Source organism: Gossypium hirsutum, chromosome A03, assembly GCF_007990345.1.
Source record: "Gossypium hirsutum isolate 1008001.06 chromosome A03, Gossypium_hirsutum_v2.1, whole genome shotgun sequence".
Taxonomy (NCBI): domain Eukaryota; kingdom Viridiplantae; phylum Streptophyta; class Magnoliopsida; order Malvales; family Malvaceae; genus Gossypium; species Gossypium hirsutum.
This window is the reverse complement of record NC_053426.1, coordinates 112937354-112953174: the sequence shown is the minus strand read 5'-3', so window position 1 is coordinate 112953174 and position 15821 is coordinate 112937354. Positions and strand designations below refer to the sequence as shown.

General features: G+C 29.9%; 1 protein-coding gene across 1 annotated transcript; it reads left to right on the top strand.

The window, feature by feature from the left end:
- Window positions 1-9701: 9701 nt before the first annotated feature.
- LOC107939399 (uncharacterized) lies at window positions 9702-12997 on the top strand. The gene is made up of 2 exons (XM_016872730.2): window positions 9702-10026; window positions 10697-12997. Exons 1-2 carry the CDS (start codon window positions 10014-10016, stop codon window positions 12799-12801), a joined length of 2118 nt encoding a protein of 705 aa, XP_016728219.2. The 5' UTR covers window positions 9702-10013; the 3' UTR covers window positions 12802-12997.
- Window positions 12998-15821: the final 2824 nt, after the last annotated feature.

Genomic DNA, 15821 nt, shown 5'->3' with positions numbered 1-15821 from the left:
AATATCAGCAGCACCAGAAGTTATGTGTGGGGGGAGAGAGAAAAGTCTTGCAATACTTGGAAGCATTTGCTAGAAAAATATGATGGAATGAGACTTTTGGGGTCTTTTTCTTTCATGGTGGAACCCACACGGTTAATCACAATAAAGTCATCATTGATTGATGTATATTGAAAATTAATTTTACTTTTGATTCGAAAATTAAAGTCTGATAGATGTTTTAGTAGTATCAGTGATAATTGAAATCTTAAGATTTTGAATGTTCATAGTCGAATCTTGTTATATACAAGTAATTTATTTGAGTTTTCAGTTAATTGTGCTTTGTATCGAGTTTAATATTAATCTTTTAGTAAGTGAAAAAAATTAAATTTTAAAAATTTATGAGTTCTTTGCTTGACCTCCTTTTTTGTGGACTAGGTTTTGCTCGGAAATTCCAGTGGCATTGCTACCAAACAACATTTTTTTCCAAGAAAATTTCTATCATATAATTTGATCTTTGAAAAATAAGAAACCAAGACTATAGATAAGTTCCCTGGTCTTCAATCTTAAAACCTTGTAAATTAGATTCCTTTGAATTGGTCATATTGGCTACTATTTTTGCATATATGCTTTTACACATTTTAGCAGTTCCAATTTTATGTCCATATGGTTTTAATATATATGGTACAATCTATTAGGCTAAAAAGTATATATTAACTTAATTGACATGAATATTATTGTCTGTTTTCTTTTATTTAAAGGTTGGGAAGAATCTATAATTAATTCTAGAGATTGTGTCAAAAAGAATAAATATGATTAGAATCTATAATAATAATATTAGAAAAAAAACTACCCTCCCAAATATAAATAGGAACACTGAAACCTATGTCCTCTAGTATTGACAACAATACCTATATCAATCGAGTTAAAATTAAGTATTAAATAAATCCAAAATAAATTTAACTTCCAACGAAAATCACATTATAATTTTAATCAACAATATGTCAAATATTAAACTATTTTTATATTAGTATTAATATATTCTGGATAATTATTTGATACACAGATGATAGAAAATTTTTAACTCTATAAGAGAATTTGAAATTTTGTTTTATTTATTTATTTAAATACAACTTAAAAAAAAACAGTAAAATCACTCGCCTATTAAAAAAAAAGTCATTTGTATTAAATAATTATTCATATATTTTTGTAAATAATGTTTAATTAACTAAATAGTAATTTTAAATTGATGGATTTAAATTTTAAAATATTTTTATTCAATATTTTATGTATTTTAAATGAAAATTTGAAATGGTCAAGCCGTAATTTCAGAGATTGAGAGTATTAAATAATTGAGGAATAAGATAACATGTGGTGGGAGCATGTTCATCGAATCATTACTAAACTGTTGACTTGACGACTCTACAAATAATATAAAAAGTGTTACTAACTTTTAAAGAGGATTGTCGGAATATAATAAACAATTACTTTATATATATATATTTATATATAACTATAATTTTATTTGAGTAGTAATAGTATTTTGTTAAAGTCTTTTTAATAATGACGATTTAAAATTTTGAATTTAATGTAAATATTTGAGAAAAATCGAATGTCACTTCTTTTTTTAATAATAACGTCTTCAAGCTTGAACATCATTTTTTTTTGAGATTACACTGTAACCAATCATTATATCAAATATATGTTGATTATTTTATTATATTTTAAATGAAATATCTAAGCTATTATTTAAATATTTTACTGGATGTAATCACTTTTAATTAGATCACAAACTCAGTTATGAAATTACAGAAAATATTTCTTTTAAATTATAATTCATATTATTATGAAAACACTTTTGTCTTTTAATGCTTTTATATCATCTTTAAATAAAAACAATTATAAATTATAAATTCAAAAACTGAACACATGTTTAATAATATTAAAATACAAATTTGTTGTCGATTGAGTCTTAGCTCGATTGACATGTGTATTGTTACCAATACAAGAGAACTTGGGTTTGAGTAGGGGCGAAGCTAGAACAAATTTTTAGGGGGGCCGAATAAAATTTTAATTTTTTATAGTCTATATCTTTATAATTTTTAAAGGATTAAATCAAATTTTTATAATTTTAAGGGGTAAAGTGCAATTTTACTTTTACTAATTTAAAAATTTTAAAAAAAATTTAAGGGGCTAAATAAAAATTTTAAATTTTAAGAGGGCCGGGGCCCCTACCAACCCCCCAAATCCGCCCCTGAGTTTGAGTGTAGTAAAGTATATTATCTTTTTATTTATGAGTGGGAAAGAAACTATAAATAATTCCAGACATTTTAATAAAAAAATATAACTTTTTTTTAATTTTTAAATAGGAAGATATCCTATTTAAATATACCTAAATCAAATATACATAAATCATAAAATAAAGACTTGCTACCCAAGTTGCCAATCTAAAATGGAAAAGCAACACCGCGTTTTTAGCATAAATTGTCTCATATGTATAGATACATATATACTACTATTTTTCTTTTATAAATTTCTGTAGTCAAGTGTAGTCACGTTTCGTGTTTCATGTATGATATTTGATTGAATTTTAAAATGAGATATCATGCTAAAGTTATACACCACTTTAGGTAATATTATATTTATGAATGTAATCAATCATTATTAATTATAATCATATTTTATTCTCATTTTTTATTAAATATATAATATGATATGCAAATTTTAATTTGATGTACTTAAACATGAAAATTTGATTTTTGTTTAACTGTACGATTAAAATATTAATTTTTATTCAATTATAGAAATTTTAAAAAAATAACTATTAAATATAATTATTTGTGTATGTAATATGCGACAATAAAATGGTATTACGCTAATAATAATGTCAATGATTTGTGAAATTTAAATCGGAACAGATCATTTGCAAAATTTCACAAATTGGTCTTGAACTTTGATTTCGTTATGGTACGATGATGTAGCAGTTTAAGATTATGTCGCATCATCATTGTTTAAAAGAAAATTCAAAAAAGTTATTTATAATTTTAATAATTTTTTTTGTATTTTTTAGAATTTACATAATTTTTTTAAATTATTTTAAGAGATGACGCGACACAATTTTAAAAAGCCACATAATCATAGCTGAACGAAATTTAAGTTTAGGGGTTAATTAGGAAAAAAGTTTTTAAGTTACATAGTAGTCCCCGAGAAGTCTCTTGCTTTTTCTAGTGTAAACAATAATTATATAATCAGTGACCTATTCAAAGGGCTACCAGGGGCCTCGACCCCCTAAAATGGAATATTGTCCATTTAGATTTTTTAAAAAATTTAAAATTTTAAAATAGTAAAGATTAAATTATACTTTGATACTTCTAAAAATAATAAAAATTTAATTTAATTATTTAAAAATTATAAAAATATAAATTATTAAAAATTACAATTTAATTTCGACTCTAAAATTTTTTTTTTTAAATTCGCTCCAATATATAATTAGCCGTATTATACATAGTAATTAATTGATATTTGCCCAAAAGCTTAATTTTGAATTGGTCATCAGTTAATGCAAGTAGTTAAAAGCAATCAATTTAATGTCTTGTTCACATTTCTTCTAGTTTTGGTAAGTAAACTGTTGACAGCAAACAAAGGTAGCTTTCGCTGCTATTTCCAAGAAATTTACTTGCTAACTATTGTGACGATTAAATCTAATTTTTCTATTAAATAGTTTACTCATTTGTACGGAATACACGGTTTCACTTTTATTACTATAATAATAATTGGGTTAACTAGATTAATCCACCAAATTTCAAATTGATAAAATAATATTTAGTCCTTTAACTTGGAACTTTTTTTTAATTTGGTCCTTAAACTTTTCTTGGCCCATATTAGTGCTGTAACTTCACACCTTTCCCCAGTTTGATCCATGAGCTTAGATTGACATGACATTCTTAGATTGTACCATGACATCACTTAAAAATTTATATAAAAAACTAAAAAAAATAAATTTAGGTGGTGTGACACTATTTTAAAATATCATGTAATCATACCTTAATAAAATTTAAGTTTAAGGATCAAATTGAAAAAAATTGTCAATTACTGCGATTAGTGTGGACAAAAAAAGGTTTAAGAACTAAAGTGAGAAAATTTCAAGTTCAAAGACTAGAATTACTTTATCCCTTTGAATCTTGATGTGCTAAGAAAGAGCATATCAAAAGTTGCCTCCATTGAAGAGGTCAATTTCAAATTGTTTTTCAAATTTTAAAACATGCGAATGAAATGTTCTAAGTATCAATATTGCTTCAATCATATACTCTCATTTGCAAATTCTAGCTCATATCTTTGAAAAAGCATATAACTATTGCAAGCATGGACAATTTAGATTTAATGTGTTAAAAATAACAGACATTGTCATTAAAATTTAGGAGAATGTTTTTAATATGTTAGATCCAAATTACCTATTTGACAGGTACACGTGTTTAAATTTTGATCCGTGTTTTAAATATTATTCATGTCAAATTCAAGTTAGCATTTAATATCCAAGTTGCTAGTTAAGATGATGAAATGATCGGATTGTTACAATATTAATGATATTTTGATCACTCAATTAGAATGTATTAAAATTTGAGAACCAATTTAGAATTCATATCATAGTTTGAAATTTATGATGCAGTTAACCCTTATTATTAAAAAACAAAAAGATTATCAATTTCATTTCGACCTATCAATTAGATGGGTTGAGTCACTTTGAATCGAGTTAATTTAGACTTGAAAATTTTCAAGTTATTTTGGGTTTGATCTAATTTCGAGCTTGAATCGTTTTCTGTTTGAGTTGTTTCAGGTTCGAATCATTTTATTACAAGTTCGAATCATTTTTGGTTCGAGTTATTTTACATTCTAGTCATTTCATATTCGAATCGCTTTGGGTTTGAGTCAATTTAGATCTAGATCAATTTAGATTTATGTTGGACGAGTTCCAATAATTAACTTTTTATGAACAAATTGAGTTTGATCGAGTTAGGGCTTGAATTGATTGAGTCGAATTTTTGGATTCGAATAAAAAGTAACATATTTTCATTTTAGTGTATATATATTTAAAAATTATATTTTAAATAAAATATTTTTATTATTTAAATAAAAATTGGAATTGAATATAACTAATTTGAACCAGATTTGAATGGAATTATCAAAGATTTATTTCAAACTCAGTCCTAATTTGGACCGAATTTGTTAAACTGACGGACCAAAATGTGAACAAAACTATGTCACATACATATATAAGAACGACTATATGAATCCAAAACATAATTACAATATGTAATTTCCTTCTAATACAATAATCAATTGAATATACAAGTGACCAATTAACTTAATCGGGGTGAACGGTCTTTACATAAGGACTTTGAACAAGGACTTGCTGAACAACGACGATGACCCTTGAAAATTGACCACCTACATCCACAAGGATTAATTCATTATATAAGATTACACTTAAAAGAAAAAAAAATAGATTTTCAATGGTCTAAAATTTACATGTTAATGTGAATACAATGACCATTTGCATGCTTAAATTTGAATGGACTAAACATTTTTATGTTTCAAACTTTGGGTTTTAAATTTGAATGGGTATGTCGATTGAATATTCGCTCAATTGGTATTAGTATTGTTGTCAGTGTAGGAGGACGTAAGTTTGAGCGCACTGAAGTATATTATCCTCCTATTTAAGGGTTGGAGAGAAGCTATAGATAGTTTTAGACATTATATCAAAAAAAGAATAAATATAATAAGAACCTATAATAAAATTAATGTTCAATAAAAAAATTTTGAATGGGCAAAGTTTAAATATTTAAAAGAAAACCTCTAAATTATTATGTTTTTTTTTGGGTATATTTTTATCCTTTTCATTTGTAGTCTTATATTCAATTGAGATTGTACGTTAAATGAGAGACTGAGTTTATCTTTTTAAGAGTTAATTACAACAGATGTCCTCAAACTTCAAACCATTTTAATTACATCCTTAAACTGTCGATGTTATAAAAATAAGTTTATTTTGTTACTAAAATCATTAATTTAGCCGTTAAATTAGATGTTATCTTTCATCTGACAGAATTTAAAATGAAAATAAGAAAAATAAATATTGTGAAAATGTTGGTTTGAGGTTTTCAATGCCTTGACAGAAGCTTTATCATCTAATCTCTCTTTTTTTGGTTTTATTTTATTTTTGGTTTTTACTTTTAAAAGGTATGTATCAATGTTTTACTTTTTTAAAAAATTTTTATTTTAAATTATGCCACGTAAGATCTGTTGTTTCATTTAACATTTAAACTAATGATTTTAATAATGAAAAGACTTAAGTGACAAAACATCAATAGTTTAGAGACGTAATTAGAATTTTTTGAAGTTTAGAGATCAATTTATAATGAGGGTCATAATTTGGAGATGTCTAGTGCAATTAACTCTTTATTTAAAAAGTTATATGTCAATGAGATTTTGGCTTAATAGTGAGATTGAGGTCTTGATAATTTTGTGATCCAAAACTCGAGTCTTACATTGTGTAAATCATGAGTAGACCATGTTTAGAGTTATTTTAATGTAGGTCCAAATATATTTTGATTATCAGTTTGATTGGGTTTTCTAACTAATGGAAGCTCAGGAAATTTTCTTTGGACAAAAATCTAGGATGACATTTTTTTTTCTAGATAAGGAAGCTAACCCTAGTTTTCAATTCAGCCATGGTAGTTTCAATGCCAAAGAATTGTAATGCAAGTAGCGCTAAAGAATATTGACCCATAACTTTTGTTCATTCATTTACAAGTGCATCACTAGAGTGCTAGTAAAGAAGCTGGCCAAACATCTACCTAACATCATAGCAAGGAATTAGAGTCCATTTGTTAATGGACACAATATTATAGATACTATTGGCTCAAGAATTGGTAAAATGATACAATAGAACACCTCCCTCAGCTAGGGTAGCTTCGAAAATTGAAGAGTATTACTCGTTTGATTATTCACGTAATAATATTAGGAAAAATATTATTTATTACACATATATATTATATATATCATGATATAGTTTGGCATAAAATAAAGACTATTTAATGCACTTTTAAACTTGAAATAGTGAAAAAGTTTCCTCCTCTTTTTCCAAAACATGCCATGTGAATGGCTAAATATTATTGATTGAAATTAGTTTATTGCTAATTCATATACTAAAACATGATGAAAAATAATACTTTTGCCAAACGTAGCGATAACTTGTGATAAGTCATAATTTATATATATTTTTATCCCATGCTTAGCACATTTATGGATGAATTATCATTAGATTTGTGGAATTTGATGCTCCTAATCCTTTAATTTCATGTTTTATACTTAGGTGAGCATAGGAGAGTAAAAAGCGAGAAACGGGCCAAAAACGGAGAAAATGGGTCAATGTAGGAAATCAACACAGCCTGGACTTCCTCACACGGGTAGACCACACGCCCGTGTCTATTTAGCAGATTTTAACACAGCCTAAGCCACCCCACACGGGCGTGGCACACGGCCGTGTCCCTGTCTAGCCCAAGTCTAGTTCTACTCGGAAAAGGCCACTTTTGAGGTTTTTGAAGCATTCTAAAGCCTATATAAACACCCGATGAGGCACCTAGAGGAGCATACGGAGTGGGAGGCAAGAAATTACTCGAAGAAAGCCGATTGATCCGTCTCAGAAGCCGGATTCTCCTTCAAGACTAAAGATCTCCCTTTAATTTCCTTCAAGGGTTTTTGGGTTTCTTTATGTTTTGTTATTATTATTCTTCTGAGATGTTTTCTTTTACACATATGAACTAAATCCCCTAAATACTTAAAGGGGATGAAACCTAAAACGGATCTTGTTACTATTTTCTGAATTATATGATAAATACTTGATTTGTTCTTAATTATGTGTTCTTAATTCTTGCTTTAATATTCCAAGATATTGATTCAAGTATTGATGTGCTTATTCAAAGAAGCAAAAGTCCCTGTTTAAGAGTAGATCTAGCATAATTAAACGGAGTTGATTGCAGCCTTAGACATAGGGCGACATAAATCTTCCGGATTAGGGTCAAACCTAATAATGGAATCCATAGATCGAGTTAATGCAACACTAGGGGTTTTAATTAGAAAGAGATTTCAATTAATCAACCTAGGGTTAGAATTTGTTAGTCTCGAGAGAGATAATAATATAAATTAGAGATTTTTACGGATCGAGTCAAGTGAATAAATCGTCTAGTTCAGAGTCAAATAACAAGTGAAGTCTAGGTAGATTCTTCCTTGAGTATTGTCTAAATCAATTAGTTTTCCCAAAAGTATTTCCCCAATTTACTTCATGTGCATTCTTAGTTTAGTTAATTAGTTTAGATAAAGCAAATCCCCTTATTTTTAGGCTCGATAATAAAAAGAAGGTTAATACTAGTACTTTTAGTTCCTGTGGGTTCGACATTCCGGTTTTGCTATAAGCTATACTACTGTTTGATAGGTGCGCTTGCCTTTATCGTGATAATAGTTAGTTTTCAAATACGATCAATCATAAATATAAAACTTATCACGCACATCAACTTGGATGGCAATTCCTAACAAATGACAAGAAGTTGGCTAGATCGGAGTATGCAAATTGATAGTACTCTTCATATTTGGAGAGAAGAGATCACTTTTTTTTTTGAATTTACTCAAAGGCATTCAAAGAGGGTTTTGAGACTTTGCTCAATAAAATGGTTTGCAAGGCATTGGACATATGAAATGTAATGGGTAATAACTAAAATCAAAGGTAAAACTTTGAGTTCCATTGTCTCAAGGCTTGCTTGGCATGTTGTGATTTACTAGAATTGGAAAGAAAGGAATTGCAAGTAGTTTCAAGAATTGAATAGGAATGTTTATCAAGAATAAGGAATGTAATCACGTTGAGGCTAATTGGAGAGAAAATTAGAAAGGACCATGGTGATATTAGAATTTGTGCGACTTAGGGAAGGTCTAAATTTAGTATAGATGATTTTTCACATTGTCAACCACTAATTTGTTGTATTGCATTGTAGGATAAATAAAATATATTAATTTATTTAAAAAAAAACTATAACTTGACAAAAATTAAAAAAAATAAATTCAAATTGCAATCCAACTCAATTGATGAGTAAATTTAATAGTTCTTTTTATGATACAACTAAGCTTAATGATAATAACTATAAAGTTTTATTTTTTTTAAATTGCAAATATTTATAAAATATATAGCTATTTTGTTGATTGGATCTTAACTCGATTGATATCGATATTGTTGTCAGTGTAGGAGGACGTGAGTTTGAGTGCGTTGAAGCGCATTATCCTCCTATTTAAGGGTTGAGGAGGGGCTATGTGTAATTCTAAGTATTGTATCAAAAGAGGAGATATGACAAGAACCTTTAATAAGACTAATGTTAAAAAAGAAAATATATTGCCCTTTTATCTAGTGTAACTATAACTCCATACATTAAAAAAATGCCATATACTTAACTTTAATTCCTTGATCCATTCCTCTTCAAATTCCATTTTCCTATTGCTTTGCTTTGATTCCACTCTCATGCTTTTTGCATAACATAGAAACATGTAAATATTTCCTTTTATTTGGTAAAATTTCAAGTTTTAAATCAATAAAACACTCCCACTCCCTTATAACTTAGTTTTTCCACAGTACAATAAATCTTTTACTGGGAAACATCTTTTTCTCTTCTTCCTCCAAGAATATAATAAAGAACATTTTCAGTGTTATGGTGAAAATTCTTTTCTTGGGCTATGGGACTTTGCCCTACAATATTCATGAATCATGCCCACATTTTACACGTTCTTTGCCCTTTTTATGTTTCAATATAAAGGATCAATTCATGGTTTTCTTTCCTTATATAATTCCCCTCTTTCAACTATCTTCAATTCCATGAAATTATTTTCCAAGAAAGTTTCCTAAAAGAATGTATGTTTCTCTAAATTTACAGTCAAGATATGGGGTGGATGGTATTGGATTAGATATTTGTTGAAGTTTACTGGAAAATAGCAGTTGAGCGATGCTATTTGCAAGTAAGTATATATTGCTGTGATGATTAGTGGTAAAATTTGTTCATTTTAATTTCTCACTTAGCATTCATTAATTTATTAACATCCTCAATGTATTTATTTTATTTTCTTTGCTGTCTATAAAGGGTATTTTATGATCCAGCTGCTTGTTTTAAACCAGGTGTTTATAATATTGGTTGTGTTACGCATAGTACATATATGATTAGGTTTTTCATTCAAACTCGAATGTTTGTTTCTATAGAAATTAAATCTATTCTATTAAATATATATAGATGCTTATGCTTAGAAAATTAATAAAAGAGTCGATTGAGTCTTAGCTCGATTGGTATGAGCATTATTGTCAATATAGGAGGGCTTAGATTTGAATACATTGAAACGTATTATACTTCTGTTTATGTGTTGGGAGATTTTGGTCACAGCCTGTGTGGCTCCTATAGCTTGTTCCGGCATTGATTTTAGCAAGTGCTCCATTCAGCATAAAAATAAAATTAAAACATATTCCTTTTAGCTCTCATCATACATCATAATTATGATTTATGCATATAGAATAAACTAATATGACTTATTTTGATAATTGGAAAAAAGAATTTGTTTAACTATTAAATTGAATATCTTTTCAATGAACTTTTTTTTCCTTATTTTATCTAATCTAATTGAGATTTTTAATTTTCAGTTGCCATCTCTCTACTTTTTGTAGAGGTTAAGGACTCAGTCTTGAGGAGGGTGTTCTCTGAAATTGTCAAAAAATTTTGGAGTAAATGGGAGCTTCGTTCTATGGTTACGTTGAGTCTTGTTCTTCAATTTCTTCTTGTTTATTTCGGGAGGAAACGAAAGAAGTATACTGGAAACTGGGTGCCATTGATAGCAGTAATTGCCTGGCTAATATATCTCTCATCAGATTGGATGGCGACCCTTGTGCTTAGTACCCTTCTTCGAGGCAGCTACGAATTAAAAGAAGGACTCATTGTCTTTTGGACCCCTTTTCTTCTATGGCATCTCGGCAGCCCTTACAATATCACTGCTTACTCTTTGGAAGACAATGAGCTTTGGTTGCGCCACTTTCTTGGAATGTTCTTTCAAATCGGCGAGGCGATTTATATTTATGTGAAGTTTCAATCGAATACCGCGCTAAATGCTATGGCTATTCCGTTGTTCATTGGGGGAGTTTTAAAGTATCTGGAAAGGATATGGGCTCTTAGATGTGCAAATCCGAAGCAGCTCATGAAGTACTTTTACTCTGCCCCGAAAACGGAAAATCTGAGCAGTAGCGACAGTGTTAGAAGTGAAATAAGAGAAATGATCCGAACCGGCCTTTTTGATCCTTCGAAAAAGAGAGACTTTATAGGAAATTCAATGATTACTTCGGAAGTAAGGTTTCTTCGGAAGGTAGATTCAGCGTGTGATGTTTTCAAGCCTTTGTTTACTGATCTCCCGTTTCAGATCTCGAAAGAATTTCACGATGAAATGGTCTACCTCAATCCTGGTACAAGGACAGCAGCCGAGGCCTTTAATTTTGTCAAGATCGAACTCGAATTCCTTTACGATTTGCTCTACACCAAGAACCCCATACAACACAGACACCATATAGTGAGCTTAGCTCTTCGTTGCTTTTGTTTTTTCTCTCTTCTTTCAGTACTGGTAGCTTTTTCAGTTCTCTATCCCGAGAACGAAGATTCGACCGTTGATGTTGTCGTCACCTACATGCTGCTGTTAGGAGCGGTTTGGCTCGAGAGCTATTCGTTTTACATGCACATTCGTTCCAAGTGGACGATTCTCCGGTACGATGTTAGAGAAGACAAAATGCGTAAGCTGTACCATCGGCTTGTTCAAAACAGGTTACATGTGATCAAGTCGAAGGAGGGAATACGAAAAATGGCACAACATGATCTTTTAGAGTATTGCGTGAAGGCCAAGGCAAGCCAATTTGCTCAGATCTTAAAGTTTATTGACCCCGGTGACCTTTTGCAGAAGTTTTGGTACGCGACGTGGAAGGAAGTCGATATCGAGTTAAAGAAGTTCATCTATAATCACCTGAACGAGAAGCGTTCCAAGTTCGAAAAAGGTCGGTTTAAGCTTGAGTGCCTGGAGAAGATATTGGCGGAGAGAGGTGACAATGTGCTCCAAGAGAAAGGCTTTGATCTAGATGATAAGGATGAGTATTGGAAATTGAAAACCACAGATTTCCCCCGTCAAATCTTCGTGTGGCACATCGCTACCTCCCTCGTTTATTACAACGATCTCTCGAAGCATCGGAGGAGCATGTTGATCAATCTGGCTTGTAAAAGCAGCAAATCTTTGTCCGATTACATGATGTATCTGGTATTGGTTCGACCTACAATGCTGCCGAAAGGGTTCAGTGACATAGTGAACAAAGAAACTTACCAACAAACCAAGAGAATATCTCCGAAGAAAAATATGAAAGTTTCCATGGAGAAATTCAGTGATGCATTACTGTCCTTTGAGTTTAATGAATTTTCTGAAATTGGGGCATTATGGGATGGAATCAAATTTGCGAGGCAATTACAAAGCTTGGTTCGTGAAGAGAGGTGGGATCATGAGGAGAAGTGGAAAATGATAAGCGAAGTGTGGATGGAGATGATGATTTATGGTGCAAGTCGATGCACATGGGAGGAACATGCACAACAATTGAGGCATGGTGGTGAGCTACTCACTCATGTTGCTCTTATTATGGCTCATCTTGGTTTAACTACTCAAGTCCAAAGGTTTGAAAAACCAGCTGATCAAGCTAGTGCTTCTGCATTTCCCACACCTTTTTAAACTTTTTCTTTAATGATTTTAATTATTAGTCAATTTTTTATTTAATAATTGATCTTAATTGTAGTTATACAAATGTATTGATTATAATTATGATTTCGTTTGAGTATTATATTAATTAAGTCTAATTGTAGTTATACAAATTACTTGTAATTGTGAAATATACTTCACCTAAACAAAATGCAATTGATTCAAGGTCATAATACTATGTTTGATGCTTTTTATTTTCAAGGTTGACTCGGGTAATAAATTCACTATTCAAGTTTTATTTTCAAGTCCAATAGTTAACATAATTAAATTTTTTTATTAAATTCACTGATGTGTCATTTTGAAATAAATAAATACTCATTTAATAGATAAGAAAAATAATGATATAATGCAGGGGCGAAGCTAGAACAAATTTTTAAGGGGGCCGGATAAAATTTTAATTTTTTATAGTTTATATCTTTATAATTTGTAAAGGATTAAATCTAATTATAGGGGTCAAAGTGTAATTTTATCTTTATTAATTTAAAAAATTTTAAAGGCTTAAAGAACAAATTTACATTTTAGGGGGGGCTAGGGCCCATGCTAGTCCCCCTAGCTTTGCCCCTGATGTAATGGACTTAAATTTGCCGGATAATTTTAATGGTATTAACAATTGGACTTATATTTTTAAATTTGAAAAGTAGAGAGACTAAATTCTTTGAAAAGAAAGTAGGGGATTAAATTCCATATGTATGAAGAGTAGAAAGATTTGGAGCATTTTTTAAAAGAAAATACTTCCATTAATAGGAACTGTGAACAATAAGAATACAAAGACATGATACATTGTACAAATAATAAATAAAAACACTACAAATTGATACCCAAATGCTATGTTTGCAAAAGAATCACCAAAGTGGTGAAAGACAAACCAACAATAACCACAACACTAGAAGAATTCAGAAAAGAACAGGAGATGTTTCACCTTGATAAAATTGCTAAAATTTGCATCCTAGCCTTGTTGTAACCAGGCCTACCTGACGATGAATTTTGGTCAATCAAGAAATCACTATTAAGAACCTCAAGAGATCCACCGCATCAGTGATGCAAAAAATGTTTAGTCTCAAATGGCCCATCCTCCTCATCTCAGATTCCAATTTTACAAGTATCATCATTGTGCTATATCATGATAAGGTCCTCCAAGGATTGTTCTCAAGAGATCTAGAGGCACTTTTACCTTGAAAAGTAGCATATATATGCAAAAAAAACATGATTAGAAATTAAAAATTAAAATTAAAACCACTATTGTTTTCAGAAAAAAATAGAGTGACCAAAAAAATTGAAAATTTAATAACGTATAACCAAAAGAAGAACGAATTCAAACGTTAGTGTTGAAATTAAAAAAATTTTAAATCTGGGTGACCTAAACAAGAACACGGACAAAATTAGGTGGCGCAAGAAATAAAATTAAAAAACAATCAAAATACAACAAAGCCAAACGTTGAAATACATAATGCTAATATATAAAAGCCTAAGTACCAATCTTTTTGATAATAAATTCTTAAATAATGCTACCATTAAATTAAAAAAGGGTTTCATTGAAAAATGACATATGCTTAATTTTTATGCCTTGATCCATTGCTTTACGAAAAATTGATGTAGTTATTTACTCTTCTTCAAAAGGCAAGTCCCTACTGCTTTGCTTGATGCCCCTCTCATGCATTTTACCCAACAGCAAAAAAAAAAAAAAAAAACAATAACACACTTTGTCTTCTACAGCATAAAGAATTTTAAGGAAATTTTCAGCATTTAAGATTGCCAGTTAAAATTCTTTTCTTTGTCTGTGGGAATTTAATATTCATGTCAACATTAGACACCTTCTTTGCCCTTTGTATGCTTCAATATAAAGGAGCAAAGCATGACTTTTCCCTTTCATCTATCTTCAATTGCATGAAATTATTTTCCAAGAATGTTTCCTAAAATGCAAAGTCAAGATTTGGGGTTGATCATTTGGGATTTACGTATTTCTTAAGTTCACTGAAAAGCAGCTGTGATCGATGCTAGTCACGAGTAAGTATTAGTAGTAAAACTTTTTATTTTTAATTGGGTAAATTATAATAGAGGTCACCCATGTACTATAGTTTTGTTTTTCTTATTATGGAAAATTACAAAAATTGTCACTCAATTATCAATAAATTTCTTCTATGAAAAATTACAAAATGGTGATCACTCAACTATTCAATTTTATTTTTTTTATCACCAATCGGCTAATGTAAAAATAAAAACACCAAAAAATCTAAGATAGTTGGACAACCAAAATAGTTGAGTGACAATTTTATTTACTATGATAACCTCTCGAAGCATTGAAGAGCCGCAAATCATTGCCGCGAGATAGGCAAATCTTTGTCCGATTAAATGTACCTGGTTTTGGTCTGTCGAACCATGCTGCCAAAGGGGTTCAGTGATAAGGTAAACGATGAGACCTACAGCCAAACCAAGAGAATAGTTTTTCAACAAAAAACAAAACAGACCGTGATGAACGTATTCGTTGAAACACTAGGGTCATTGTACTCTCAATCTGTGGTTCCTACAAGTTTTTCTGAATTTGGGGCGTTTTGGGATGGGATCAAGTTTGGGGGGCAAATACAAATGTTGGTAAGCGAAGAGAGATGGGATGATGAGGATAAATGGAAAATGATAAGCGAAAGGTGGATGCTGATGATGGTTCATGCTGCAAGGCGATGCACATGGGAGGAGAATGCACAGCAATTGAGGCATGGTATCAACACACTTTGCCTAATCATATCAATTAAAGCTCTAATCATTATTTAAAAATAATAAAATATTAAAAAAATCTTTTTATTAATATTTTATAGATTTTATAATTAAATTTAAATTTACATTTTTTTTATTATTTAAATTGAATTCGGGCTAACCCAAGGTGCAAAATTACTTGTCTAAGCTTGGTCCAAGGTGCAAGACGATCTAACGGTCAGTGTTAGAAACGAAAAAAATTGTTTGAATTTTGATTTATATATTCTTAACATTCAAAGTTGTTT